Raw genomic sequence first — 24,995 nt, 5'->3', positions numbered from 1 at the left:
CAAAATAAAGAATAGTTAAAAAAAAAAAATAGGGCTGGAGGTGTAGCTCAGGTAGAATGCCCCTGGGTTCCATCCCCAGTACTGGAAAAAAAATGAGCGTTAGAGCTTTAGGAAGCAAACAGCTATCAGGTTGAACACTGAGAGAGGGAAATGGGAAGAGACCATAGAGACCCACAACCCGAGGAAAAAGGGAGGTCCAGGCCCACCATTCAGTTCTCCTGTTCCTTCTTTCAGTCCCAACCCACAGCCTTCGTTTTCTCTCTCTCCCTCCCTCCCTCCCTTCCTTCCTTCCTTTCTTTTCCTTCTGGTACTGGGGATTGAACCTAGGGGCATTCTACCTCCAAGCTGCAATCCCAGCCCTATCTTATTTTTTATTTGGGGACAGTGTTTGGCTGAGTTGCTAAGAGCCTCTCTAAATTGCTGAGCCTAGCTTTGAACCTGTGATCCTCCAGTCTCAGCAGCCTAGGTACAGGGATTGTAGGTTTATAGGTGTGTGTCGCCACGCCCAGTTCCACAGACTTCTTAAATGTTTCTAAGCCAAAATTCCAGCCTTGGTCGTCTTGCCATTTGCTCTCTGCATTTCCAGAGCACAGCTGGTATGTGGGTGGGACACTCATGTTTGTCTGGGACTACCACCAACTGGGATGCCTGGCGCCCCAGCCCTTACCTCCTAATGCCAGTAAAGACCCCCACCTCCATCACTGCAGAACCGAAAATGCATTTCCAATTATCCCTAGAGAGTAAATACCACCACCGTTCCTTAAAAACCACTATCAGCCGACTTAATATCTCAGTTCAACCCGCAGTGACTAGAACTACCTCTGGGGCTCAAATTGACATCATTACTCAGGATTTTTCTGAAGTTCTAATCTGTTTTTCTCCTTTCAGCAAGACGTCTTCCCCTCACATTCCAGCCACTCAAAACTTAACTTGCCCCCAAATGAATTCCTTATCATCTTCCTCACTAAGCTTCTTTCTCTCATCTCCTGGATAACAGAACCTCCAGTCACAGCCAAAGGAGCAGAAACCTGGGAGGCAAAGCAAACTCTTCTCTTTCCTCTTCTCAAGAATTTATGTCCTCAGTGCCTCTGCCGCCCTTCCTCTTAGGGCCCTCTTCTCCTCCCCCTGGGTAAGTTCCCACACCTCTGGCAACTGGCTCCAGTCTCCCACTCATTTCTACCTCCCCTCCAAGGTAAAGCTCACACTGCTGCCTCTTTAGCTGGGACCTGGGCCCCCTACTGAATTGCTGAGTGCTTCTCCTTCAGCACTCGTGAAGTTCCTCAGCAAACAGTGAAACTCCTCAGCCACAGGACCACCTCTACCACTGTCCCTTTGATTCTCTTGGAGTCTTCTGAAGCCCATGATCTCCAGTGTGACCCAAACTTTCCCCTTTCAAGAGGAGTGGGATTCCTCTACACACACGCTGGGGCTGTCCCCCTAGCTGCCAACGGCCCCAGTGGACCTACGGCCATGGGACAGGGGCCGCCTGCTGACGAGCTCTAGAATGGGGAATTCCTGGAGAACAGAAGGCTCCAAGAGTGCTGACTATGAAGAAATGAATTACTTTTTATAAAGAAGGAAATGATTTGGTAGGGACACACCAGCAATAAACACACTCATATAGACACACAGAATCAGAATGAACTATGCCTTTGTCTATGCCTCTCTTTTACTGTTTTCTAATAATATTAACTGACACCAAAGAGCAAAGGGCCTCTTAGTATCCTTTATTGGCAAACGGCAAACAACCTTAACTACAACAAAGCAGGACAGATACTGTGCCACATTGCTAACGTGAATGTTCTGGCATCGACCTACACGAAATGTGCCATCACCGTTAGCTACCACTTTCTATTAAGTCAAAGAAACATGATAGTCCTGGCTGTGACACCCATAACAACACCATGCTTAACAAGCAATGTCCAACCTAGATGCTGATCATTTGTCTTATTTAGGATTTTACTGTACATTTTCTTAGGACTGGAAATGCATGGGTGGTGGCGCTGTGAACACCCAGCTCATCGCGTAAGGTCGCCGCTGATGAATGAGGGGGATTACATCATGACAGGGCTCTGCAAGTCTTCAAGCGCCTTGACTTTTTAAAAGGCTGCATATGAAATGACTTTCAAATTAAATCAAATAAGCTTTCATACATTACCGCGATACAGGATTATCAAGTAGAAGCTGAACAGTTTTAGTTGAAATGCAAGAGATCAAATATCCCATTGTCAGCTATCCGAATTAGAGCAGTGCATTTCAGGTGAAAATATAACAAAACTGAAAAGGGTAAGAATAGTTCTGCCTTTCTCTTTTAATGGAAGCTGAAAAGCTTGTGAGGTTTTTTTTTTTCTTTTAGTATCTATCAACTATCCAGAATAATGGGTTTCATTGTGGCATATTCATACACACACTTTGATAATTTTTATTCCCCATTACCCTCTGCTCTCCCCTTTCCCCTTTGACCCATGACCTCTTCAAGAATAATGTGAATTCTGATGAGTTTTATATGTTTGCTAACCACAAGTTGTCCTGACATGTACTGGATAACCCTGATCAACAATGGACCATAGATATGCTGGTGGTCCCATAAGAATATAATGGAGCGGAAAAATTCTTATTACCCAGTGACCTCATTGCCACTGTGATGTCACAGCAGTGCCATGCACTACGTGTCTGTAGAGATGCTGGTATAAACAAACCTACTGCTCCACCAGGGGTATAAAAGTATAGCACGCCAATTATGTACAGCACACAAAACTCAATAATGATAAACACCTGTGTTACAGGTTTACATATTCACTATACTAAAAATTTTTATTGTTAGAGTGAACTCCTTCCACTTATAAAAATAAAGTTTACTATCAAACAGTATGCCCTGCTCTTGGCTGCATTACTTTATCTCGAGCTTGATTTAATTTCCCGTCATTTTGTTCATCAGAGCTCCAGAAGCACAAGCCTATAGCACGTGCATGCATCATATAGTCTAGGTATGAAGTAGGCTATCCCATCTAGGTTTGTATAAATACACTCTAAGGTGTCTGCACAATGATAAAATCACCCCAATGATGCACTTCTCAGAACTCAGCCCAGTTGTTAAGAGATCCACGAATATAACATGAATGCCTTTGTTTCTTATCCTAGGACTTCAAGACCCACTGAAAGCAGTCTACTTAGTGAGCTGAATATATATGCTCTTTTGAAAAGGTTATTGCAAATGCTTGGAGTAAATAATTATTCCGTGTAAAATAACATTGCATAAGTGAGTGCAAACTTCCTTTAAGCTTGAGGGTGCAGCTGGAATTTTGGTATTTGGGTATCTGTTCATCATTTCTATTTGCGCTATGGTTTTATGAGCTTTTCACACAAGATACCAGTAATAGCTTCCAACTTTCTGATCAGAAGAAATGTTAATACTTTTTGCCTCTCCTTGTTACGCAGGTAATTATCTGTAATGAGCTAAACTAAACTTTCACATCAACACTGCTATCTAGACAAAATGAATATTTTGGGGTTTTGACAAGCACAAGAAAACTCCCTCTTTCCCCACTTTTGTTCATATAATTTTAGTACCTTTGTTGATATTTTAATCCATTTTGATATTATTAAGAAATAACAAAACCCTCAATATTTCCTGAACATATACCATGTCTGATGGCTTTTACTTATATGGGAAGTCTTATGGGAAAAACAATGACTAAAACTACACCCAGATAATCCTTCTTGCTTTTGTGGGTGGGGAGGGGGTACTGGGGATGGAACCCAGGAGCATTCTACCTCTGAGCTACACCTCCAGTCCTATTTCTTATTCTATATTTTGAAACAGGGTCTCACTGAGTTGCAAAGAGCCTCACTAAGTAGCTGAGGCTGGCTGCAAATCAAGATCCTCCGGTCTCAGCCTCACAAGTACTGGGATTCCAAGAATGTACCTCCAGGCCCCGCTCCTTCTTGCCTTTTAGATTAACAAAAATTCTAACACTGTGTTTACATACTGTGCTGAAAGGACTGTGGGGAAGCCACCCTCATGTACTCTTGGTGACAATGTCGACCGTACACTGCCGGGAAGGGAAAGTTGACAGTATCTTATAGACTGCAAGTGCATTTACCCTTTTATCTAGAAATTCTACTTCCAGTAATCTATCCCAAAGATACAACAGCTAAAACAAAGCAGGGCAATAGCACAAAGCAAGACCTGGTAAGCATTGAGACTTAAAAATAATCCTAAATGCCCATAAATAGAGGGCTGAATGATAAACTATGACCCAGCCACTTAATAAAACATTTATCTCTATAAACTACCACCCAACAATCTCTCATATAAATTGGCTTGTGAATAAAGAAAGGCTGAGAAAAGTGTAGGAAATAAGCCTTTGTTTATCTAGTAAAGGTAGGGGAATGCTAATATACATATGTAAAATATTATATTAAAAATAACAATAGCCTATGTTTGTTTATATTAACCATACAAGAAACAGGGTAGATAGGGATAGAAGATGAGCTTCCTTTTTAAACATTTTTTAGATCTATGGAGGTATAATTAATATAAAATATTTCATACATGTTTTATGTATATCTTTTAGTGAGTTTGGAGTACCTATCGACTTCTTTGAATAGTTTGGTAGATTTGAAAATCTGCCTATCTACTAATATACTTAGCAATGAGCACCTCTGGCATTCACACCGGGGTCTTAAAATACAACTTCACATCAAAAGACACTAAGGCCCTTCGAGGAAATCGCTGATTCCAGGCTTGAAGAAAGAACTGTAGAGCCTGATCCTTTAACATCTGAAGTACCATACAGCAAGAAAATGATCAAAGATTACTAAGATCAAAGCTGGGAAAACCTGAACACAGATAAAGAAAATAACCTGAACCTCACCACTGGGTAAAACTATCGGTGTATGTGCATTCCCCTGTATACTGTTAAGTACCAATAAATGAATAAGGAGCAGTAAGGTAGGTTAACATCATTACACAACCCCTAATGAATTACTGGAGCTGATATTGATCACCAACCACACACGACATGTCTCCTGGGAAGTGTTACAGAACAAATTACCTGGTCTCCTCAATAAATAATTTGCAAGTAAATAGAGTGAAAACAAGTAAAGAAATGTTTATGCAGTGTGTAATGATCTCCAAGTTTGAGGTGAAAAGAGTCAGGGGCAGAATCACATTTATAGTATGCTACCATTTAAGTAAAAACAAAAAAAAATTATTTCCTGATAGGATCATATATTTTTTTGTACTGGGAATTGAACCCATGGGTGTCTACCTCTGAGCTACATCTCCAGCCCTTTTTATTTATTTTATTTTAAAACAGAGTCTCATTAAGTTGCTGAGGCTGGCCTCAAACCTGTGCCATCCTCCTATCTCAGCCCTCAAAGTACTGGGATTACAGGAATTGCCACTGTGCCTGCCTGAGTATATGAAAACTTAGGACACAGTTTTACACACTTTTTATGACAAAAATTAAATAAAAATAAAATAGTATTATATTCTACCCACGTACTCAGGCCTATGAAAGGTCTAAGCCTAAGACCTACACTTTCTTTACTCAAATGGACAAGTACCACAGACTAGCACTGAGCCAAGTCTCTCGATGGTATAAGCAGAAAGAAAAGAGTAAGCAGCGCCGGGCGTGGGGGCGCACGCTTGTAATCCTCTCACTTGGGAGGTGGAGACAGGAGGATCGCGCTGGTTCGAAGCCAGCCATGCTGGCTTAAGAGACCCTGTTTCCAAATAAAAGTATAAAAATAGGTCTGGGAGTGTAACCCGGAGGTAGAAGGGCTTCCAGGAACCCCAGTATCACCAAAAAAAAAAAAAAAAAAAGAAAGAAAGAAAGAAAGAAAAAAAGAAAGAAAAAAAGTAAGCAGCTGGGGTAAAAGAAGAAATGAAGGGACCTTAGGTAGCTGTCTTCTGCGTAATTAATTAAAAACTTAGCATCTGTCCATCCACCAGCAATGTGAAACATATCTTAAAATTTACTTCAAGGAATGAAGACAAAAGGCAACTAAGTAAACGAGAGACTTAGCATTCAGTGTGTATTGGTAAGTGCGTGTTAGTAAGCCACAGGCACACAGCCAAAGGCATACTGAAGTGCACTCACTTTTTGCTGGCCTCGCAGACATCCGTGATATTGGAGAAAAGGTGGTGCCTCTCGGTTTTAGTCATCGTATCACTCAGTTCTTTAGAATTTTTGAACATGCGTATCAAGATCTCCAAGCTGAGCAAGTAGGAATGTTCAGAGGATATGACCTCAAAGATTGCCTGATAAGAAGGAAAAAAGAAATCTGTCATGAATTATTTTAACTAAAGAGCTCAATATAGTTCTCATTGTTTTGCTTGAAGATTGCCATGGTATCTTGAAAAGCATAAGAAGATAAGCATTAAGAAAATGCATCACCAAATTACTGTCTTTCCTATAAGGTACAAAACCCCAAATCTTAAGAAATGGTCAGTCTAGCTATAAAAATAAAAGGCCAGGTATGGTGGCATATGCCTCTAATCCCAGTACTCAGAAGCTGAGACAGGAGATCACAGCTTCAAGGACAGCCTCAGCAACTTAGTGAGGCTCTCAGCAACTGAGCAAGACCCTGTTTTTAAAAAATTAAATTAAAAAGGATTGCGGGGGCTGGGCGTGGTGGCGCACACTTGTAATCCCAGCATTACAAGGCAGAGAATGAAGAACTGCAGTTCGCAGACAGCCTCAGCTACTTAGCAAGGCACTGTGCAACTCGTGAGACCCTGTTTAAAAAAAATAAAAAGACTAAAAAATAAAAAGACTAAAAAATAGGACTTAGGGTGTAGCTCGGAGTAGAATGCCCCTGGGTTCGATCTCCTGTACTGCAAAAAAAAAAAAAAGAAAAAAAAAAAGAGGGTTGGGGGTATAGTTCAGAGGCAGAATGCCTCTTGGTATTTCAATCCCCAGCACCAACACACACACACAAACATGCAATAAATAAGTAAATAAACAAGCAAACAAACCATGAAAGACTTGGTGGGCTCCCACTGCATGCTGAGGCCATGCCTTTGCCCCAGGTCACTCTATGGACGGAAGCTAGGGGATGTAATAAAATTCCAGTGTGACCATAACTCACCCTCCAGGCCATCTCCTCCAGCCCTGATTTCAAAGCCTTAAGAACTAAGGGGCATCACTTAATATGCAGAGAAAGTTCCCCACAGGTGTCTTCTTTCACTCCCCTAGCATGTGTGCTTTCTCTCCCCCTATTTTAATCTTACTAACCTGCAGTCAGTAACAGCAAATATTCTCCTATGATTTTACCTGCCTTCAAAAGGTTCTTATCAGCCACAGGAATTCTTTCATAGAAACTCATACAACTGAAGCAACTCCATCTGCCCAAGAGGCACCCGCCCTCACTTCTCTCATGGAGTCTGGGGGAGAAGGAGGGCAAAGGGCCCTCTCAGCCTCAGGCACCCCATGGTTTCCCTGATAAGTGTGAATGATGGAAATGCCAGCTCACATTGGGTGTATATTCACCAACAAGCTCCCTAACAAAGCAGATGTACATCCCCTAAGAATGGCCAGAGAATTCCTGCTCCGGGAGGGGCGGTGGACTTCCTTGCAGGCCTGAGATTTACCAAGTAGTTTACTTCCCAGTAACCAGGTCTTCATCACTCTGACCTCTAGGGCTTCCCCCCAGGCCCCCACAGAGCATTAGCAGCAGAGGAAACAGACAGGCTCAGGCAGGTGGACGTCCAGCCACTGATGGGTGGGCTGTGTTTTGTCAGTAGTGCCAATCTCAGTATTAACCTCCCTCTTAAGCTTCTACAAGGTTTTATTTATTTATTTATTTATTTATTTATTTATTTATTTATTTATTTATTTATTGGTACTGGGGATGCAACCCAGGGGCCTTCTAATGCTGGGCTATACCTCTAGACTTATTTTATTTTTCATTTGGAAACAGGGCCTCACTAAGTTGCTGAGGCTGATCACAAACCAGGAATCCTCCTGTCTTAGCCTCCCAAGTACCAAGATTACACGCATGTGCCACTACGCCCAGCTTCCAAAATATTTAAGAGACTTAAATTTTATTTAATTGTGTTGTCAGCTGTTCTCCGGGGGACTAACTGACAACTAAAGAGGAAAGAATAAAAACATTAAGAATCTTACTCAACCTGTACTGTGGGTTCTATTCAATTGATGCAATTATTTCCAAGAAGTATGAGGCAAACTAAAAATGTCCCTCCTTAAGAAAATAGATTTCAGGTCATTGATAGTGACTTGAGATGACTTCAAATATTTTCAATAGCAAAAACTTTCATAATCAACTCCAAAATATGAAGATTGAGACAAAAATATATATTTTTGAACTATCTGAATAGATCACTTGCAAAGGTAAGTGGTAGCTTAATATAACAACTTTAATGTAGTAATTGCTAAAATATCCTACAAGAGAGCTACTTTAAAGGAAAACAGGTTAGACCTGTTAAAAATAGTTATCTAGGAATAGAAAGCCAAAAAGTTAAGTTTGTGGTCACTTTATGTGATCAAATATTTTCAGATTATAATAGAAATACCTAAGGTTCAAAATACACACAATTTAAAAGATCGAAAAATGTTCGAATAGGATTAGGACCTTGAAAAGGCTCCTAAATTTATCCATAAGGTGAGAGACATATTGTTTATGCCACGATGTTAACATTAAAGAAAAAAAAACCACACCACCCACTGCTCATCATTAGGAAAACAAATATAATAATTTATAAATTGGTATTTACAGAATGGAATACTATACAGTGGTTGGAATGAAATATCTAGATTAATATTCATTAACATGGATAAATCTCAAAAACAATGCTAAGTATAAAAAGCAAGTAATGAAAAATATGTATAGAATTACATCACTACATGTATGTTAATACACATGGACATACACATAGGTATATATACATGATTTTAAAACATGAATGTGTACATATACATCCTTTTAAAACAGATTGATTGAAAAGTGGTAAACCAAATCATTATAGTTGTCACTGGAAGGATAGGATGGGATGAAACCAGGAGGAGTATACTGGACTTCTATTTTATCAAAAATTTTATTTTCGCCGGGCGTGGTGGCGCACACTTGTAATCCCTGCACTTGGGAGGCGGAGACAGGAGGATTGCACAGGTTCGAAGCCAGCCGCGCTGGCTTAAGAGACTCTGTTTCCAAATTAAGAAAAGTATAAAAATAGGTCTGGGAGTGTAGCCCGAAGGTAGAAGGGCTTCTAGGAACCTCAGTACCACACACACACACACAAAAATTATTTTCTTTGAAAAATGTGAAGAAAAATTAAAAATGTAATACATTTGATCATTTTCAGTTACAGTTACACTGAAGTTGTGTACTATAGTAGTCTATTTTTTTAAACTTAAAAATGTCATTATAGTACACTTTTATATTTTTGCTTTATTCCATGTAAATGAAATAAGAAAAGAATATCTTTGTGTCAGATATCTTTGTATTCAGATGTCTGCAGCTTTTTTTATTTATTTATTTTATTTATTTAATTAATTTATTTATTTATTTATTTATTTTGCAGTACTGGCGGGGAACCCAGGGGAATTCTACCACCAGGCTATCCTCCAAGACCTATTTTCTATTTTATTTGGAAACAGGGTCTCACTAAGTTGCTGAGAGCCTCACCATGCCCGGCTCATTGTTTGCATTTAAACAACAAAGAATGAAGCCCAGGTATTTAAAGTAGAAGAAATATTTTGAAAAATAAAATTGATTCTAGGACTGAAAAACATACTGGTGAAAAAAGCTGCAAGCCGGGCATGATGGCGCACGCTTGTAATCCCCGCCCTTGGGAGGCTGAGATGGAGGATCACACAGGTTCGAAGCCAGCCTCAGCTACTTAGTGAGGCTCTCAGCAACTTAGTGAGGCCCTGTTTCCAAATAGAATAGAAAATAGGTCTGAGAGTGAAGCCCGGAGGTAGAAAGCCCCTGGGCTTCACCCCTAGTACCACCAAAAGTAAGTAAATAAATAAATAAATAAATAAATGTGAACAATGTTGGGATATTTCAAATTATTCTTTTCTGGGTGCTTATGTCCATGTGGCTTTATTTTAAAATGACCAAAAGCTGCTTTTATAAAAAGAAAGAAATGCATTTTCAGAGAGCCACAGTGGACTAGTAGGAGTCCGTGAGAGCGCAGAAATCACAGACCCCAAGCCGGCTTCCGCTTCCCAGCTCCAAGGTGCCCCCACCCCCAGTGGAAACGCACCTCTTGTCTCTTCCTTTCTTCCTGGCTGATGGTCTGAGACAGCCCGTTTCTTTTTACCTAGGAGAGAAAGCAAAATAGAGTTAAACTCATTTACTCTGACGGGTTTTTTTTATTATGTAAGGCTGAATTCCACATCCTTTGCAAATGAATTGAGAAAGTATACAAATGCTGAATTAAGGGTTCTCAAAATTCATAATAATATTTAATCATATTAAGAAACTTGCATAGTTCGACATGGAAGAACTGAAAAGTGTCTAGAACTCCATCCTCTCGGGTTGAGCTTTGGTTCAACTCTTGGTTCTGGATACTTCCAAAACAAGTAGTGAATGAATCCCCCGGATCATAAATGAAAAAGTCAGATAATTAAAAAAAATAGACACTCTGAAGGCATCTTGTCTGAGAGCACACGGCTAACAGATGCAAGGGCAGGATCTACATTCATGCTTGTCCAACCTCAGGACCATTTTAACCATGGTATTATATGGGTTAGGGCCCCCCCTGCTCTCTAGGGGAGGCACCCCATTTATAGAGTTGGGAGTCACTGCTAAAACCTCTTCTCATGCCAGGCCTCTGCCAAAGTTTCCATGTTTTTTTTTTTGGGGGGGGGGTTGTGTTTTTTGCAGTATTAAGGATGGAACCCAGGGGCATTCTACATTCGAGCTACACCCCCAGCCGAATTTTTTATTCTTTATTTTGAAACAGACTCACTGAGTTCCAAAGGACCTCACTAAGTAGCTGAGGCTGTCCACAAACTGCGATCCTCCTGTCTCAGCCTCCCAAATGCTGGGATTACAAATGTGTGCGACCATGCCCGGCTTCCATGTGTTTTTTTGTCCACCGATATTGTGGGAATATTCTTAGCTTTACCCGCTGTCCTGACCCGAGGTTGACCTGTCAGTAAGTATTCAGGGGTAAAATGCTTCTATATCCACTTGAATGAGGGAGGAGACTGGCTAGAAGAATAAAGCCCTTCAGAACTCCCTTGGCTAACTCTGAGCAGGAATTTTACAGGATTTCCTGCCTGACACACAGTCCTGGCAGATGGCTATGCAGGCGCCATGCCCACAGTCTCTGCAGGTGAGGTCACCCTCAAGGATTTCCATGCCATGGGAATCTCTATCCACATGGCTGTCAGATCTGAGGATCTTAAAGGGGAGAGGATGAAATCCCTGAATGTAGAAACCTACACAGATGACAGCTCACTTGCTGGGAGATTAAAGTAACTTCATCCTACCAAAACAGAGAGGACAGCTGGGCGTGGTGGTGAATACCTGTAATCCCTGCATTTGGAAGGCTGAGACAGGAAGATTGTTGGTTTGAGATTAGCCTCAACAACTTAATGAGGCCCTTAGCAACTTGGTGAAACCCTGTTTCAAACCAAAAATAAATAAATAAATAAATAAGGATGGGGGTATAATTAAGAGGTGGAACATCTCTGGCTTCCAAAAACAAAAACAAAAACCAATGGCTTTTTCGGGGGAAAGTTGGCTGAGAAAAGAGGATCACAGGTTTGATGACAGCTTTGGCAATATAGTGAGATTCTTAGCAACCTAGCAAGACTTTGTTTCAAAACAAAAAAGTACAAAGGGCTGGGGGTGTAGCTTAAAAGTAAAATACCCCTAATCCCCCTCCCAACTATAAGAACAAAAACAACAACAACAACAAAAAAAAAAATAGCTAAAGTCATTGCTCTTCCAAGGAAGAAGAGAAGGTGGTTTTTTAAAAAGGTGATGTGTTGTCATCTTCATTAATACTAATATGATAAACAGCAAAATAGTCCTTTAACTGAATAGTCATGCATAAAAAATCAACAGACCACACAGAGCTATAGTGATAAAAATAACTCCAGGAAGCATTTTTAAACTATGATTAAGGAAGCTAAGCTGAAGCACATTTGGGGAGCCTGACGCTTGCCCTGAAGAGTTATGACAGGGGTCCCTCCTCACCAGCAAGCAGGCCACTGCTCCAGGCCTGTCCCTCCTCTGCTCATTTTCCTACCTGGGCTTTTTCACATCCTAGACAGGTCAGGCACAGGTTTTTCCTGCAGGGAAAATGGAATTGTGTTGTCCAGTGGAGGCGCTCATCCACAGTCTACTCTAAATGAACTAGCACCTGAGAGCAAGTGTCTGGAGGGACCAGGTGATGGGCAGGGCAGGTGAGTCAGAAAAGAGTGTGGGGAGACAACCCAGGAGGAAAAGCTTGTGCTTTTCCTCAAGAGGAGGGGTCTCAAGGGGTCTCAAGAGGAAGCAGAGAAAGTCGGGGAGGATGAAACACAAGAGCAGAAGGTCAGGTAGAGACAGGCAAGAAGGGAAGGAAGGGGAAGAAGGAAGGGAAGAAGGATGTGTACTGAGCCTTCAGGAATTTTTGAATTCAAAACCCGTGGCCTTGTCCATACACTTAAGTCAAAATCACTTGAGCCTCGGGCTTTTCGCACATGATGAAAATAAAAGTGTATACAACATGTTTACAACTACACGGTGTTCAAATCCACACGCTCTCTGCAGTTTGCACATTGTTGCAGGGAGAGCTTAAAGCATGGTTCAGTTTGTCATAAATCCTCACGGGCTCCCCTTTGCTCCAGACACCGACTCCAACAACTTAAGAATCCTGTCTTGCTATCAAAAGTGAAAGACACTAAAATTGTACAACCTCCTCTTTTCTTTTCCTTTTGCTTCCGGGTAGAAGTTAAAGTATCAGCTTTATTGCTGGAGAATGAGATTTACACCTGCAGCCAAATAACACTTCTTGTTCCTCCTTCCCCAAGCTGGACTTTCCTGCCTGATGTATTCTAAACCACTGGTCTCCCAGACAAGTCCAGAGCCTGCAGGCAAGCTTCCCACACAGGGATTCCCTTGTCACTTTGAAAGCATACATTTTGAGCTCGGCAAGGCAGGACATGCCTGTCATCCCAGCTACTCAGGAGGCCGAGGTGGGAGGACTGATATAAGTCCATGGATCTGAAGTCAGCATGAGCAACATAGTGTAATCTATCTCAAATATATGATGTGTGTGTGTGTGTATGTGTGTGTATACATATATATATACATACATACATATTTGAAGCTCCAGCTGTGTACCAAGGACACACAGACATCCAAAGCAACCACACTTTCTTATTCCTTAATGGTTTAAATTTATTTTTATATGTCATCATCTGAGTCTCAAGAGATGGGAAGCACTCCATCTCCAGTGGGTAGCCTCATGTCTGGAGGCCGGATGGTAAAACCAGGTAAAACTGGTCAGGGCTCCAGGCTTCCGTTCCCTCTGTGGCCTGCACTGTGTTCTGCATACAGAGCCAAGGTTCCTGAATGAACTAAAACTACTCCAGTAAAGAACCAAGGTGGACAACACAGACCACATCAGCTAGGTGATTAAATATGCAAGAACAAATGGCTGTGCTTCATATGATTTAGGAGATAAGCATTCCATCACCTGCAGCCAGCCCTGCTAGCTGGCTACCCATGTCTAGCGAGTTCCTGGCTCAGAGTTCTTGCTGATTCTTAATTTACCTCTCACACTACCATTTTATCATGTATCTACCACGCACCAGGTTCTATTCTTTCCTAGCATCTAAGCCTCACAACCCTGCAAGAAAAACGTAACTGTCTCTAGTTTACAAGAAAAAAACAGACACAGAAAAACTTGCCACTCAAATCTAGGCCTGCCTGCTGACACCCCCCCACCACCACAGCCTGAACTCATAACCCCCACAGCACACTGCCTTCTAAAACTTCTTTGTAAACTTCTGAGCTGTGATCGGCAGCGACTCTCACCCTAAATCAAGTTCCGCCCTCCGCGTTCCCAGGGAAACCACATCTCCCTGGATTCCCAGATTCCACTGCACTGTGAGCTAAATTGTCAGCAGGGTTCCCTGGTAATCTAACTTGTTGATTAGTCCTGACGTTTCTTCCACTAAACAATTCCTCTCCTTTACTTGTGGCTCTCCTGACCTGCATCCCCTCTGTGAGCTATGGAGCTTGGGCCAGAATTGACTCATTCTCTGTCCCCAGATAAGCAGGCAATTCTCATGGATCTACCCACAATTAGAAGAGAAAATGAGGTTAACAGTTAGCATAAAAAGCCAATAACGCAGAAGGAGAAAGGATGAAAGAGAAAGATGGCAGGTTAAGAGGGCGATGCTAGTATGTTATTTAATCAAAAATGAACAGTTTCAGAAACTGAGGAGCAGATAAAATGAACAGGCCTCAAAGCTGAGCAGCTAGGAACAGTGGTAAAGGAAGAGCGCCAGTCTATAGGACTCTGTTCAGTTCTTTAGTGAGAAGGTTGTGTCCGTATTATTTCTATGATTCAAAATAAATTGTGTTAAATAACCAGTTTTAAATTTTAAATTTTAGTGCGAAGAACTAGTTTTGAATTGTAACCGGAAAATCAGGAACAACGACTAACAATAGAAAGTTAACTAACAAGAAGAAAATACCCACTTAATTAATGAAATAGTATGTGGGCATTAAAAAGGTATGGAAGAAAGTTAGTGATGCAGAAAGTCATTCATAACATTGTTAAGAGAAAAAAAGGTTACAAGATGGTAGGTTTAGTAATACAGTTTAAATATCGTTAAAGAAAAATAACTAGCGACAAAACTATAACTGTATGTTGGAATTTTTGCCTAACAGAAAAGGCAATCTCTCTATAAGCCTTTAAAAAAAGATGTAAAAGTTTATAAACCAAACTGTCACCCGTAATTGAATGGAAGAGGAGATTTCAATAAATTAAAATTTTCTTATCTATCAGCATCTTCAAATTTTCCTATAATACACATATTTTGGCTTTGAAATTAAAGGACTGTTTTCGGGAACAAAAACTAAAATATGTTTTAGCATCCTCCCTCAAAAAAGAAAACAGGTAGGGCAGATGAGTAGAAGTGGTTAAGGGTTCCAAGAAGATCTGCATTTCTTTGCTGCTGCCCTATAGGAAAGCTAGAGAAATGGGAGATGGCCACCAGTCAACAGGATAGATGAAGGAGCTAGAGTAAAGGGAGGGAATACACAGTAAGACCTGAGTCAAGTCCTACTAAGTCAAGGCTTATGAGGCAGTGTTGAAATGTGTGCTGACAGGCAAATCTGCCGGCCTGACAGAGACAGGAGAGGAAGCACAGCCAAGAGTGACAGGGCCTGCCAGCCAGGCTGAGCCAGGAGGAGCCGGGAGGGCGGGGCAGCCCAGGTCCCTCTCTTGCACAAAAAGAAAACACCTGTGTGCAAAGGTGGTTCTGACATCCACAGGACAGCTACTGTTTTATTTTTGTTATTTTTATAAATTGGAAGGTGGAGAGGGATGACAAAATAAAAAACAGTCTGTTATCTAGAATACGGACACTAAAGTTACTTTCATAGTTTTGCAATAAAATCTAACCTAAGGAAAACCTGTTTCAGAAGAGTGGGTGATAGAGAGGCCAATGCATTATATTCGATGTATGAAACATGCGACGGGTTCACTGGGAGGAAATTATCTTACTGTACAGATACCTGAGAAGCAGGCACGGAACTGCCACCTTCTTTCTTCTGTTTACCTCTGCCGCAAACTTGGCACCATGTACGCTGTGGAGCTTCTTCTATTCCTGCTCTTTGCCTGAGTTGCCATCTGGTTTGTTACACCTCACAGACAGAACGTCCCTGACCTTCACTGCCTTCTATGATTTCTGTGTCTTTCACCCTGTCATTTTGTCTTACCTTCCTTTAAAACGACCAGGCATTTCACTTCTACTGACTTCTGAACTACCTTCTAAGCTCCAGCTGGGTCTTAGGCTTGTTTTATTTGCCCACCCACTAAATGCAGCAGAATACAATTTTGGAGTCAGAATTCTGGAGTCAGAATTTTGGAGTCAGATACCAGCAGTTTTCAAACTACAAGTTATAACCATTTAGTGATGGGCAAGATGAAGTCCATAGATCTCTGGTCACCTTCTTTTAAACTAATAAAAGAAATGACAGAGCAGAAAATACCATACATACTGTATTCCCTATATTGAGCATAACCTCCGCTCTGTCAAACTTGTTTAACACACACACACACACACACACACACACACACACACACACACACTCAGGGCTAAAAGGTTAAAATGTATTTCTCATATAAGCCATTGATACAAACCATGGTTGCAATGTTCATTCCATGATGTGTATATGTACACCAGACATGTACCAACTACCACATTCCCATATACCCTGCCAGAAAAACTGTTCTACTTACAGCTTCTGCAAAAGAAGCTGCTCCAAATGTCCACTTTCATACCACAGTACACCACGGAGGCGAAGCGGGCTGGAATAGAGCTGGTCAAGCCCCTGGCCCAATGATGACATGTGCTAAATTGAGCTGGTAAGTGGAGAAAGCTGCTGGGCCAATATGACCTCTCCCATGAAACTAAACTGCGTGGTTTTACACAGAAACTGAGCAGGTAACACAAGGGCAGGAGAGGGTCGTGTTAGGAAACCTCAAGTCTAAGTTATGGGATCTCAGGCACTCACAGTATGCAGGAGCTCTCAGAAGAAGGGCAGGCATACTGAAATGGAGATACAGGACAATTCATGAAAACATCAGAGAACCAGCAGAGAGCCTCCAAGCCACATTACTGGCAGAACCCCTGGGAAAACATGGCATCTGCCCTTCCAGAGCCCCAGGCACATGTGTCCATTATCAGACACAATTTCAGAGGCTGCTCCAGCCCCCAAGATATCCCCCAGTAGCCATATCTAACAGCCCAGTCTCAGCCGATAAAATGTAGAGAAACAGCCTTTGCCTCATGCACAGTCAGATGGCCACATAAATGTAAGAACAATACCTGGCACACGGTAAATCTGCAATCCCTGGCACACAGTAAGTCTGCAAATACCAGGTCAATAACTTAACTGCATGGAACTCATCAACACCTTGATGATGATCCGTGGCAGGTCCCATGGCTACAGCTGCCATGTAAGCCAGCTCCCTGCACATCTGCTCACAGCGAGACACTGGAGGCCTGTGGGTATGAAGGCTCCCACTGCTCTGCTGAGCCCACAGCAACCGTGTTCCTCTGCACTCCTCCACCAAAGAAGGGTTTCTGGTCACCCAAAGAGGAAACTGCTCCACTCTTGTGTTATTGCTGTTGGAAGGACGGCAGAGTTGATTTCCTATACCAGTAAGAATCTGCAGTTTGCTTTTGCTGGCAGTAATACTTCCCTCTGCAGAGCTGTCTATTGATTTCAGACCCCTTATTCTCTCAAATAATAGAGTGGCAGGTGATAGATGTCCTAACAGTCTCAAGACAGACTATAGACTAATCATCTGGAAAACCAAAAGGCTGTAAGTCTTCCACGAAATTTAAGCAACAAATTTTTAAGGACGAACTCCATATTCATATATTTATTAGAAGTCAGGTGTGGTGCCTCACGTTTGCAAACCCAGTACTGGGGAGGCTGAGACAGGAGGATTGCAAGTTTAAGGGTAGCATCAGCAAGTAGTGAGACTTGATTCAACCTAGCAAGATCCTGTTTCCAAATAAAAATAAAATAGGACTGGGGGTGTGGCTCAGAGGTAAAATGCCCTGGATTCAATCCCCAGTACCACAAAAGAAAAAAATTTAAAAAGAGCCAGGTATGGTGGCGCATACTTGTAATCCCAATATTTGGGAGGCTGAGACAGGAAGATTGTGGTTTGCAGACAGTCTCAGCTACTTAGTGAGACCCTTTGCAACTCAGTGAGACCCTGCTTCAAAATAAAGAAAAAAAAATAGGGCTAGGAGTATAGCCTGAAGGTAGAATGCTTCTGAGTTTCATCCACAGTACCAAAAAAAAATTTTTTTTAAGTTTTAATAGCAATTTTCATCGTGATGGACACTCTCCATCCAGCTGTTGCATGGACCTGCATGGATCTGGCCCTGAGAACAGGCCCACCACCGGATTGAGGGAGGGATCCCTCAGGGGTCATCTTCAGGTAAAGAAGGCACAGATAATTCTCTATATGAAATTGCAACCTAAAGGTCAATATTACCTTTCACCAGTTACTCAGAACTTCTCAAAACAACAGAGCCTTCTCTTTTTTTTTTCTTACTTAAGTACACTATATCCCTACAGACTGCTTTGTTCTTGAATGTATCCTTTCCACCTTTCCCAGAAGACTTGCCTAGTTTAGAATGAGTCTATAATTTAATATGGTTTCACAAGAAGCAAGAGTTTGGAAATCACCAAGGAAGTACAGATAAGAGAGGAAGCCTTAGGACTGAGCCTAGGGACCCTCCAACATCTGGAGATCAGAGGAATGCGACGGAACTCATAGTGGGGATCAGGAGCCCCAGCTGTTGGCCTTATTTCAACTCCTTTTACCCAATGTCTTCCCAAAGAGTTTGTGCACATAACACTTTCTCTGCCTAGGATTCCCACACCCTGTCCCACCAACTTTGATAGTCCTCAAATGGCAGCTCACATGGCTTCCCTTAACAGGGAGCACCTTTCCCAGGCAGCTGCTCCTTCCCTAGGCAGGTGCTCCTTCCCACGGGCCCCCAGAGCAGAATGCGAATGTCCTGCATAGCTTTGCAGTAGCTGTAACTCTGTATGGAATCACAAGATTATTTGATGTCTGATGTCTGTCTCAGCATCCAGGGTGTTTCCAGACAGGAGAGCAGCTGGGGGCTGAGGTTTTCTCTCCAACATCCAGCAGAGGGCTTTGTGTAAAGTAGACCCTCGATAAAGACTTGATGAATGAAAGAGTCATTCATCAACCTCTCTCTCTTTGGCTTTCTATTCAGTGAAATAAGAAATGCTCTGTCCAAGTCCCAGGTGTAGGTTTCTGTATTTATGCTCATCGATTTCAGATAATCCTGTGCTCATCTCCTCCTGCTTTCTTGGAGCACCTGTCTCTTCTGATCTCTGCCTCTCAGGAAGCGTGGTGCAGGTGTACACACCTTCCCACATCCAACTTTCTCTCAGAAGAATCAGTAACACATTGGCGTAACTGCCACTCAATGGCCTTTAGTTAGTTATTCAGCTCCAACCAGAGTAGTTCTGTTCCCAATTTATATTTTTCAGAAGATGATATATAAAGTTCAATGTTGCTATAATTGAAAAAACACTTTTTTCTTTTTTTCATGCTGGGAATGAACTCAGGGCCTCATGCAGGCTAAACAGGTGCTGTACCACTAAACTACAGCCCCAGACCCAAATAAAAACTTTTAAAGGTGATATGAACAACACGAAGCATGTATTCAGCAGAGGAGCTATAGTAAGATGTCGCTAGTACTTGAAAATAAAGCCAAGGAAAAAATTACCCTCAAACTGAAACAAAAGAAAAAACAAGATTATAAATGAATATTTACATGTGGATGTGTGTGCACCTTTTCTAAGGAAAAGGGCCATAATCCACAGTTTTTATTAGATTTCCAAAGCATGTATAACCCCCCCCCCCAAAAAAAAAAAGCTGGCTAAATCCTCATCCATCCTACAGAATAATGCAGCAGTTAAAACACTGGAGATCCTATGTGTGAAATAAGTTATAAGACACATCATTCTGAACAAAGCAAGTAGTACATTATACTTTTTATTATTTACATTAGTCTTAAATATATAAATATGAATTTTTGGAAGAGTATTACCAAATTGAGAACTGCATTATCTACGTTGAAGATAAAGACTGGGATTACAGGTAGAGGCTTTGGTCTTATTATCTCAAGTATCTGAATTTTTTTTTTACATGGAAGACATATTTTATTTTGCTTACATAAGCCAAAGTTAGTTTTCAAAGGTGTTAGGAGAATATCACAATCTAACTACTGCAAAAACAAGAGAGTATAGAGCCTGATCTTTGGCCCAGGGCTAGCAGTTTTCTATCGTCGTTTCTCTTAGCTAGAACAGGAACTCTGACTAGGACTCAGGTGCAGGTTCGCGGAGCTCTATTTTCTGTTGAAGAAAACAGATTCCAGAAGTCCCACTGCTCGACTTAAAAATGTGGGCTAGCATGTGTCTGCAGCCCTAAATGTTTAAACAAGAAGTGCTAAAAGCAGGCCAGCTATAAAAAATGAGAGTATTTTCTACATTTTAAACACAAAAGATAGAGTAACAGGCATTAATCATCCTGAGATAAAAAATAACTTTATGAAGTTTCCATGCTGCGAGAATCTAAATGAAAACTTATACTATCACAGAAATTACTGTTTTAAGCATGTCACTCAACTGACTATTCAGACAAGGGTGAAAATTTAGAGAAAAGAGTGAAAGTCATCTATGATCTTGTACTATGTTAAGAACTTCTGCAAGCAGAATGATACTAAGGCTTATTACATACACTTACTGAACTCTGATATTTAGCAGAAAACAGGGGCTTTAACAATAGACACAGTATACGTCCTAAAAGACTAAGTCTCACCAGACTGAACTGCGCAGATTCCAAAGAGTCTGTTTTATTTTGAACTGAATGAAATTCTATTTATAAAACTCTCATTTCTCAAATCATCTTTTCTCATTCTGCAAGTTCCAGAAATTCTCCCAAGGGGGACTACTGCGTGCCTCCAGAGCTGAGCCCAGAACCGCAGAGACTGAGGCCCTGATTCTAGATCTCACATTACACCATTAGCCACACGACACACGGCGCTGGTACTCTGATGAAAACATAAAACCCAATCTCTGACTGGAGGGTTTGAAATCTGTAAGCGAACTCAAGAAACATTCGAAATGATTTAAGATCACTGAGAAAGCCACATGTCAGCAAGTGCACAAGAGGAATACAGAAGAGGATGACTATATTAGGCGTGGAAAACGCGCCGGGGTGCTCCAGCTTCTGCCTTTGGAGCCTGGACACCCTGTTCAGAGGTACCTGGCATTTCAAGGCGACAGAAATTACACAAACACACCCTCTGGCAAACACACGGGGTCAGGGCACAGCTCTGGGTGGCTGTGCTGCTGCCGCTCAACAAACACTGTTTCGCAATAGTCATTCTTAGTATGTGCACGTGTGTGTGGGGGGGGTAATAATGAAACCCCCCCAAAAAAAATTTAAAAACCCTCTAGTCAAAATCTTTTGAAACAAAGAGACAGTGAGTATTTCTGGAATCCAATGGAAAGATGACCCTTTTGGAAACCCTGAAGCTCCTGCTTCATCTGGACTCCCCCAGCTGAACACCTGGCATTAAATACAACAAGCACCTAGTGTTCTATCCCTAACTCACGCAATCAATATTGTTCTTCAAACCCACAAGTTTTTTTCCCAGAGATCCAAGAACTGCTGGCTTAGTCGTCACGCTGCAAACCTAGGTGAGGCTCTGGGCCATTCATCTGTGTGCAGCAGGTTCCCAGTCTCTGTACACATTTCCTGACAATCTTCTTTTTTTATTTTTTTATTTTTTATTTATTTATTTATTTATTTATTTATTTTTGTGGTACTGGGGTTCCTGGAAGCCCTTCTACCTCTGGGCTACACTCCCAGACCTATTTTTACATTTTTATTTGGAAACAGGGTCTCCTAAGCCAGTGCGCATGGCTGGCTTTGAACCTGAGCGATCCTCCAGTCTCTGCCTCCCAAGTGCGGGGATTACAAGCATCCGCCACCACGCCCGGCCCTGACAATCTTCTTTAAAGGCAACAAATTGACTTCTTAAATTCAAAACCTCAAATCCCTCCCTGAGATAACTAATCCCAATCTGGTAACCATAATCACATCAATGATTTCAGTGTTTGTGTTTCCCAAGGCCTGAAGCGCAGCACAGTTATAGTGCCCACAGTGAAGAACTCTTGGATTTTCAGTGGAGAACAAATCTATATGCTTTGATAAGCAAGTGAATACGGAGCGAATTATTCTCCATCCTATGAGGTTAGGAGCCCAGGCTGCATTCATGACCACAGAGAATATCCCACCAGTAGATGAAGGTTTTGGGGGAGACACTCTTGCCAAGTACAGCCTCTGTTAACTCACTTTTACTCCACCCCAGAAATCTAAAGCAGCCTAAATGTTTATTATTCTATTGAGGCCCAATTATATACCTCTCTTGTATGACTGTTCTTCTCCTTTATACCTAGATTTCCAGAATATCACAGTTAATTCTGTCCCAGCACCATAAACCGGAGCCACCTGTCACCTGTGTGGCTAAGCACGGGGACCTGGCACCCTCCAAAGAAACCAAAGGAGACATAAAAACAAACAGACTCAGATAAATTACACTACGGAAGGAAGGCTTAAACACCTTATGTAACAATTAGCCATTTCTGCAAATTGGCACATGTCAAAATGCACCCCCAATGCTTTTTCCAGTCAACTGATAAGGAAGTTTCCTTCACCCGGGAGGCAGACAGGTGTTTGCAACGAAGATAAGAGATGTTTAGGAAACAAACCAGCAGACAGTGCCTACCATACCTGTGCACTCACCATACCTGTGCACTCACACATGCCTGTCCAAGCAGAAAGTCAAGGTGTGTGCCAAATTAAGGCCTAGCCCACTACCAGAATGCCTCGTGGCTTACTCTCTTTTGGGGGGATCAAGGCCTTACTCAGAGAGGAGCTCTGTGTTAAAGTGATACTTGCAAGATTAGAAGGAGGCATCTCCACTAATTGGATATATTGAAAATTAAGCATAGAAGAATGATGTAAAAATACATCGATAGCAGAAGTCTCCTGAGACCTGTTCTTACGCTGCAACTCCACCTCAAGATGTGATCACGGTATGAGGTCAGATGAAAAAGTGGAGGTGCCGATCACTTATGAGAAACATATGACACTATTAATCATCCCTGAAGCCTCCTCTCTTTAAGGGTCCTAGCTACAAGTTGGACATTTACTAATGGATAGGCTTCTCAGAAAGGAATAGCTAATTTTTTGCTTTCAAAATATCTACTTTCCTAAGCCAGGCATGATGGAGCACGCTGGTAATCCCAGCATTCATGAGGCTGAGACCAGAGGATCGCAGTTTGCCGACAACCTCAGCTACTTAGTGAGGACCTCGGCAACTTAGTGAGACCCTGTTTCAAAATAAAGAATCAAAAATAGGGCTGGGGGTATAGTTCAGAGGTGTAATCCCCCTGAGTTCCATCCCCAGACTTGGAAAAAATATATATATATATATATACTTTCCTAATATCCAGAGCTGTTTGCCTCATGTGGGTGGATAGAAGACGAATATGGGAAGATAGAGAGAAAATCAGGGTAGGGTCTGCCTCTGGGGAGGCAAGATGAGCAAAGAGCAGGATAGGAGTGCTGAGCTGCACCTGCCTAAAAACCCAGAGGCTGAAGCAAATATGCTAAAATGTTAACATTTGTTCAGTCTGGGTACACAGTGATCTATTACCTCTAACTTTCTATATGTTTGAATATTTTGTAATAAATTCAAGTAAAATGTATGTGCTAAGGAGATCTAAAAAGCCCAAAGAAAACGCAGATTGGTCCATAAGCAATGCTAAATGAGGACATCTAATCCTGTTGCTTTGCTTAGTGTAAGTGCAGGCAGGTGTGGTGGTGCACACCTGTAATACCCGTACTTAGGTGCCTAAGAGAGGAGGATCCCAGGTTCAAGGCCAGCCTCAGCAACTTAGTGAGGTCCTCAGAAACTTTGTGAAACCCTATCTCAAAATAAAAAAATTAAATAGGACTGGGGTATAGCTCAGAGGTAGAATGCCCCTAGGTTTAATTCCTGGCACCACACAGGCAAAAGAAATGTAAGTGCTACACACACAATAAATACATATAAGCCCCCTGGGACACTCAAATCTAAGATAACATATGTGAAAGTTAGAGCCCACTTCACAGTTTTACATTTTACTACGAGATTATTCTGTAATATCAACCTTGTTCACAGAGGCCCATAGGTGCATTTATCCTTGGCCAAATAAAAATACACGCATGCCCATATTTGAAGTTGTACTGAAGGATAGGCACTGTTGTTTAATAGCATGTGCATTTGTTCATCTAAATGAAAGCCAAACTCCAGGAGGCAGCAATATGGCAGCTTGATTTTTTAATCCTGAAGCTAAGTTGGATCCAAGTGTGACAGACACAGAAGTCCACATTTTTGCTGAGCATTCAAAAGCCAACAGCAGAATGTAGGTCTGCCCTGACAAACAGCTGCTGCCATAGAGAGAAAATCCAAAAAATGCACAGCCTTTTCCTGGATCCTCCACCAAATGGTCCACACCAACATGTGAATGAACTGCAGAACAGCTATTTAGAGCTGGAATGATGTCCAGAGACCTTGTGGTCAGTTCATCCAAGTATCTGCTTTGATATATGCCATTTCAATGGGCCTTCTCATTGCTTCAACCCAAAACACCTGACCGCCACAACTTAGAGGAAGGCAGATGTATCTGCTCACAGTTCTGGAGATTTCAGGGTTCAATCCATGGCAGGCCAGTTATGTGGGCAGAACTCAGGGCCTGGTACTGAGAAGCAGAGAGATGGGGTGAGAACAAGTCCCCTGTCCTCACACACAGAGGCCAGAAGCAGAGAGAGCAAGCAAGGGGATTCAAGGACACAAGCACGGTCCCTAAGGCCACAACACCAGAGACCCACTTCCTCTAGCCACATCCTACCTGCCTAGGTTACCACCCAATAAATCCAGTAGATTTATCCTCTGATGAGATTACAACCCACACAACATGAACTCTGAACATCAATAATGAGCTTTTCTGGGGGAACCATGACATATATATTCATGAGATCACTAGATTAGGGTGTAAGGCTACTTAATACACCAATTCTGTGGATAGATGTCACCACTTCACCCCCGAAACCATAGAAATATCCCAGAAGTTGCGAAATGTTAGTATAGGGGTCAAGTCTGGCTCTCTCA

The 24,995-nt window shown here is 41.9% G+C and overlaps 1 protein-coding gene across 1 annotated transcript in view; it reads right to left on the bottom strand.

Moving 5' to 3' along the window:
* Window positions 1-24,995, bottom strand: part of ARHGEF26 (Rho guanine nucleotide exchange factor 26) — a gene marked incomplete at both ends in the record, with an annotated part of 104,361 nt that overhangs the window by 71,338 nt on the left and 8,028 nt on the right. Inside the window, 2 exons of the mRNA XM_080696084.1 lie at window positions 6,108-6,268; window positions 10,238-10,294. Coding sequence (XP_080552210.1) covers window positions 6,108-6,268; window positions 10,238-10,294 — 218 coding nt within the window. The remainder of the gene's footprint in view (window positions 1-6,107; window positions 6,269-10,237; window positions 10,295-24,995) is intronic.

Source organism: Muscardinus avellanarius (genome assembly GCF_963383645.1).
Source record: "Muscardinus avellanarius genome assembly, chromosome: 5".
Taxonomy (NCBI): Eukaryota; Metazoa; Chordata; class Mammalia; order Rodentia; family Gliridae; genus Muscardinus; species Muscardinus avellanarius.
Note: the sequence above shows the minus strand (reverse complement) of the source record. Positions and strands in the feature narration are given on the sequence as shown.